Source organism: Henckelia pumila, chromosome 3 (assembly GCF_033568475.1).
Source record: "Henckelia pumila isolate YLH828 chromosome 3, ASM3356847v2, whole genome shotgun sequence".
NCBI classification, from domain to species: domain Eukaryota; kingdom Viridiplantae; phylum Streptophyta; class Magnoliopsida; order Lamiales; family Gesneriaceae; genus Henckelia; species Henckelia pumila.
This window is the reverse complement of record NC_133122.1, coordinates 131046081-131052921: the sequence shown is the minus strand read 5'-3', so window position 1 is coordinate 131052921 and position 6841 is coordinate 131046081. Positions and strand designations below refer to the sequence as shown.

General features: G+C 32.3%; 1 protein-coding gene across 1 annotated transcript; it reads right to left on the bottom strand.

Annotated features, from left to right (window-relative positions):
- Window positions 1-237: 237 nt before the first annotated feature.
- On the bottom strand, window positions 238-2020 carry LOC140892232 (uncharacterized). The gene has a single exon (XM_073301049.1). It carries the CDS (start codon window positions 1752-1754, stop codon window positions 558-560), a length of 1197 nt encoding a protein of 398 aa, XP_073157150.1. The 5' UTR covers window positions 1755-2020; the 3' UTR covers window positions 238-557.
- Window positions 2021-6841: the final 4821 nt, after the last annotated feature.

Genomic DNA, 6841 nt, shown 5'->3' with positions numbered 1-6841 from the left:
TTTGATAATATAAGGCACACTTTCTTTTGGTTATTTCAAGAATCAAATTTTTTTTAGGTTTATTTCCGGCAGCTATCTTATGTGGCATGTTTTGCATATAGCTAGTCAGATAAACACACGTATTGAAAGAAATCGAACTCATAATGATCATTGGTCTCACCCTCGGTAGTTTATATGTAGCTTATGTGTACATATACTGTTTACAATTATGAAAGATGAAATACGATACAAATAAGCTGAACTCAAACAAAATATGTGGCACTGAATATTTTTTCCGAGCAAGTAGCTAGAAAGAAGAAACATTTGTTGCCTTTACGTACACATTGGGGAAAGCTAGCTAGCTAGCTAGCTAGGGTGTAAAAAGCAAGGAAAATTGAAATATACCTACCCAATCTTGGAAAAGTTTGGAATCATCTTGAACCTGAGATTATTATTTGAATATGGAAAAAGAGGAAAATTCCTAATTTGACCCTAAAAAATCTGCACAATTATAGGGGGGGCCACTTAAGCTCAACATAAACTTTGCCAATTATGCTGCTTTGGACCATTATCTTCCCTCAAGAAACTGCAGTATCCCTAGTGCATATGACACAATGATCATTCAACAACCTATCAATAATACTCCCTTTTTCAATCTTGAATTTACCACTTTCCCTATTCCACAAATGCACCCCATAGCTCGACTTCTTGAGCTGTCGAAGCTTGGAATCGGCCCATTTCGCGTGGGCCGGGTCACGGGGTCGGGCGAAATAACTGTCTATCCGAGTCCAATCCACGGGGTAGAAAGCCATTGGTGGCAAGACTGTGAACTTGAACCCCTCATTTCTTGCCACCCTATCAACCACTCTAGAGACCAAATATGGCCCATTGTGACCCCATCGATTCCCATCAAAAGTTGATGCAAATTCCTCCATAAACTTGTACACAAGTGGATGCTCCCTGTCAAAAACAAGAACCGCATTGTTCAATCTGGTCCAGTTTCCCTTCATGTCAACACTTTGAGCTCCAATTACATTCCTTAACCTTGAAAGATCTTTCAAGATTACGAAATCTGTGTCCAAATAAACCCCTCCATATTTGTACAATGCAGCAAGTCTCATCAGATTCGACAAATTTTGAGGCAGAGGGATCTGCCCTGGATCCCTGCTCCCGTTCTTGATTTCTCTGAACCAAGATTCAGCAGGAGTCTTGTTGAATAGATCCCAGAGGTCCGGAGTCACGGCCAGAACCCGGAAACCACACCCGATCAACGGCTCCAGAATCTTGTCTCCATAAACTGAATCCATGCTTTCCGAAAGTATAATCAAACAGCTTTGCGGATTGGTGTGGAACAAGGTCTCGAGCCCGAAAAACTCTCTTTCTCGATACGAATCCGCCGGGGCGATCCATGTCATGAAGAACTTTACTTTGCATTCATTTCTGCGGAAGAATTCCTTCACCCTCGAGTCGAACTTCGTTGCTAAATCAGAGGATTCGAAAAGTTCCCACTTTTTGTCAGTTTCTGTAAACTTTTCGTCTGGACGAACAAACTTTTCATCGGTTTCTGTGAAAATCTCATCTGTTAATGAATTGACTTTGATCTCTTCCGCTGAAATCTGAGTCTGCAGCTGATGATCATCATCACTGCTCCCATTGTATATAATCGCGTCGGCGAAAAGTAAAACCAAAATGATCAAAATGAAAGTGAAGGTGGAGAATATGCTCGATTTAAAGGAAATGGATCTCCAAGAATCCAACATATTTTTCAAACCCATAAATAAAAATTAAAGAAAAGTATGAACGAAATGGGATTTTTGGCAAGTGATCAAGAAACAGAGTTGAGGATTTTCATGGCGGCCGATGCGGAATAATTGAGGAAAAGATAAAGATTAGCGTACAAAAAAGATGATGTTGCATGAAAGGGTATGATTTGAGTGTGATTCTTTGAGTTAAGATGAGATTAAGCAGTTGAATTTAAGAAGATTTTCGGCTGACACACAACATAAAAATAAAATTGGCTGACCTTGGGAGACTCGTCTACAAATTAAAGTATAAAAGTCAAGCAAATAGTTTATATCATAAAAATCTACTTATATTTGCATATTATATAATACTAATATAGCTAAAAATATGTGGATATGGTTTTTTTCCCCTTTTTTTTTTCTTTTTTGCTTCGACATTATTAAATTTATACAATTTAATAGTTCTATCAAAATATCTCGTGGGACACAATGATTTTTATTTTTGTTTGAAATATATATATATGTATATATTCTTTTCCTTTTTTTTCATCGTAGGAAGCTCCATTTAAGAGGGTTATTGATACAATGGTACGAAGTATTAAAATATTTTGAGATGCATTGGAATCAATTTAATAATGAAATGGAATCGTGCCTTCGACATTGTGAAAGTGAAAGTTGAAACATTGGACAGATCTATAAAGAATTGAATTTCTTGTTCTTTTTTTATGCATAAATATAAACAGATAGATCTACAGAGAAGGATAAGGATAAAATAGATTCTTAAATCACAAAAAAGATACTCAATTTTTTAAATTTATCAATCCAAAAGATAAATGGGTCAATCTAGCTAACATTCAATTTATGTATAAACAACAACAAAAATATTTTTTTTATAAAAAACCTAATGGCCAATTTAGTGAATGGAGAAATCAGAAAAAGCATTCCTTATTTTCTTTATTTATTACAAATGATCATAAAAAATATATATGTTAATAAATTTAAATACAACTATAACCACCATACATTATCACTTGTTCAAATTCTTAAAATTATCAAAGTCTCTCGATCCTTTTAAAAAAAACAATATTTTGTATTTAATAAAAATAATTAGAGGAATCTATCCTTGTCCATTCTTTTAAATTTATCAAACTTACCAATATAATTTCCATTCTTTATCTACGTTTTGAAAGTATCTTGTAACTATATTCAATATTTTAAAAATGTAAAAAATAATTAGTTAATTTGAAATTTTGCATGCGGATGAGGCGATGACCATGTGCATGAATTTATCCTTATTAAATAATGATATCATAGTGAACATATAATAAACAATAATAATAAATGAGGATGATATAAATTTATAATGGGTGCAATGAAGTAGCAAAAACAAAAACAAAAACAAGAAAATAACATGTATAGTAAGCAGCCGCCCGCCCCCACCATGGTGTATCCAAAAAGTTCCAATTGTATGATCATCAATACATACATACATATACAATAAATATTATAATTTTAAAATACTTGTTTTATTACGATATTTTATAAATTATAAAGATATAATTTTAGTCAATAACCTATTAAAATTATAATTTTAATAATTTTAGTTAATCAATTGATTAAAGAAAATAACTTTTTTCTAGCATAGAAAAATAACTTTTTTAGTCTACTCATTTGTTATACTTTTGAGTTTCTATTTGTTCTACTGAGTGTTAATTCATTATACATTCAAATTTTGGTTTGATGCAATAACTTTAAGTATTTTTTTGTTTTTTGGTCCTATTTTATCTGAGCATTGACGTGACATGAAAAATATTGATGTGACATCGAGAATTGCACACTAACGTGAAAGCTTGAAATTGTTGACATATATATCCAGTACCACATCAGTCGTTGAATTAAAATAGCCTAAAATTAGTATATGATAGGGGTGTCCTAATTTGTAAAGTAGATAAACTCTTGGCAAATGTTCAGATGTTCGATTCTCCTACCAACACTTTCTCGAACTAGTTTGTTGCACAAAATTTTCCTAATACGATTTATTTGGACAACGTGATTTGCAAGCTTGTATTAGTTTGAGGGTTTACCCAATGCACACTAAAACTAATATTTGACAAGGTAATGGACTAAAATAAGAAATTGGATCACGTAGAAATAATAATTAGGGCTGACAAAAAATATCGAAATGTCGTCATACCGCCTTTACTGTACCTAAAAAAATTGAATATATCGAAAATTTCGGTATACCTAAAATTTTACCGTACCAAAATTTTTGGTATCGGTATCGGTATAAGATTTTTGCATTTTTGGTATTTCGGTATATCGAAAAAAAAATCGGTATATACGGTGATACCGTGCATACCGATATTTTTTTAAAAAAATAGTATAAAAATCGATATACACGGTATCATATCGATACCTTATCGAATTTCGGTATTCGGTACGGTATCGGTATCGAAAATTTTGGTATCGAAATTTCCGGTACGGTATGCGGTATTCGGTACGGTATGCGGTATACCGTACCGAACCACCCCTAATAATAATAATTTAAGGGGAAGTGTTAAAAAATTGTAAAAATGAATGATAAAATCTCCTATGAGACGGTCTCAAAGGTCATTTTTTTGAGATGAGTCTCTTATATAGGTTATTCATTAAAAAGTATTACATTATGTCAAAAGTATTACTTATTATTATAAATATGGGTAGGGTTGACCCGTCTTATGAATGAGACCGTCTCACAAGAGTGTTACTCAAAATGAATAACTATATATATCTTTTATATTGAAAATGACATACAAATATACAATAGCATCACAAGAATTTTTTAAATGTTTTGTATCTAAATTTATACATACATATTATAGTAACGGGCTAGCGGCACGATATCATTTATCATTTCAATCCAAAACGTCCCGTTGATAATACTACGTTTGAAGATTCACTTCAAAAAAAATTTGGCATTTATCACGGTTTATATTAAACTGTGGCAAATTACAACCGTGGCAAATTTCGACGGATATTCAAAACCGTGAATAATTTGTCACGCTTAATGTAACCGTTGCAATATTTTTGTCACGGTTTTTTTAACTGTGGCAATTTGCCAAGCTTTTTATTTAATCGTGGCAAACTTTGCAACGTTTAATTTGAACCATGGCAAATTTCCACGGTTTCTTACACCTTTTCCATTTGCCACGGTTAATTTAAAACTGTGGCAAAAGTATTGCTACGGTTTTTAAGAAACCGTAGCAATGGGCAACGATTTTCCACGGTTAATTTAAAACTGTGGCAATAATTTTGACACGGTTTTTTGATAACCGTGGCAAATTTCATTCTACGCATCCAAAACGTGTTCATTCTACCAAAAACCGTGGCAAAAATTAATTAATTATTTAATATTTTCACGGTTTAATATAAACCGTGACAATATTGCCACGGTTGTTTTATCCGTGACAATATTTCCACGGTATAAATTAAATCGTGGCAAATTAAATTTTTTTTATAACAATTAAATTAATTTCAATTTTAACGGAATAATTGTGTCACGGTGTTAGATTGCCACGGTTGTAATAAAATCGTGACAATATTGCCACGGCTTAATAAAAACCGTGGCAAAAAATAATATATTCTCTCTCTCCGATCCCCTTTTCTTCTTCCTTCTTTCTTTTCTTCTTCGCCTTGTACTCAGAAACCCTACCGTCGCCCCTCCATGGCTGCCTATTTCTGTACATCTATCACTTTAAATAATATTATATTCCAGATCTACGTGTTTTAGTCTTCTTTTCTTATAGTTTTTACATTTTCTCGGTCGCAAAACCACCGCTCGCCATCGAGCCGCCGTCTGCCGCCGTGCTTGTAACTCCGTGACCGGCGCCGCTTAGCCGCTTACGCTGCCTTTGGTAATCAAATTTTTTTTTAAATTCTTGTAGTTATTAGTTTGTGTTTGGTGATTTATGGATTAAATGTGTTTTTTTGTGTTTGAAAAGTGTCTGCCGCCGCCGACCTGCCGCCGTTTGCCGTCACCGGTCCTCCTCCTCCGCCACCTCCGGCTCTAGTATTTAATTAAATTCACAACATTTTGTGTTAATTATTTGATGTTAATTTGTATTATTAATTGTTTAATTATGATTTTGTAAAAAATATAAAATAATGATATTTAGGAAATTGAAAATTTTAAAGTTAATTTGTGTGTATTTTGGTTTAATATTTGCATTTGTGTTAATTTGGATAAATTTATTTCTCAAATTTTAGATTGTGTCAATTTTATTATTTTATTAATATTTCTAAATTATTATTCATTATTAATAATAATATATAAATAAACTTTTTTAATATAAAAAATATATTTTTTTCCACGGTTGTTATTAAACCGTGAAAAATAATTGTCACGGTTTGATAAAACCGTGGAAATATATTGTCATTGTTTTAAAACATGTGGCAATGTATTGCCACGGTTTAATAACAACCGTGAAAACAAATTTCCACGGTTTAATTGAAGCGTGGCAATATATTGCCACAGTTAGTTAAACCGTGAAATTTTTTTCTTTTGCCACGCTTTTGCTTAAATCGTGGCAATAATTTGCCACGGTAAAATTCAATCGTGGCAAACGTTTGCCACGATGTGATTCCGGATGGTTTTATTAAACCGTGGCAAAACCGTGACAAATTTAATTTTGTCACGGTTTTTGTCACGCTAGAACCGTGGCAAATGTTTTTTTTTTTTTTGTGATTACTACAAAAATAATTATAAAAAATGAAACATGGCTTTACATTATTAAATATAAGAGCAATTATGAATTTATAATATAAGCTCATAATGTGCCAAATTTATTTTCTCAAATTTTTTCCACAAAAAAATGTGTTTTCCTCTCTCTTATAACTGGGTTCTTAAAAGTTAATGTCTTTCTCCTTTTGATTATTTAAAATATATGGTTGTATTTACTTGACTTGATAAACCTAAGATGAGTTTATTAATCCAGTCTTATCTCTTGTTTACTTATAAAAAGTTAATTCTCTACAAATCTAAAAGCCCGTCATTCAACCCTCATTTCACGTGATATATCATCCTTCATTTTTTAAGGTATAACTCATCCTGATCTATATTTATGGAAAAAAAATCCACATAA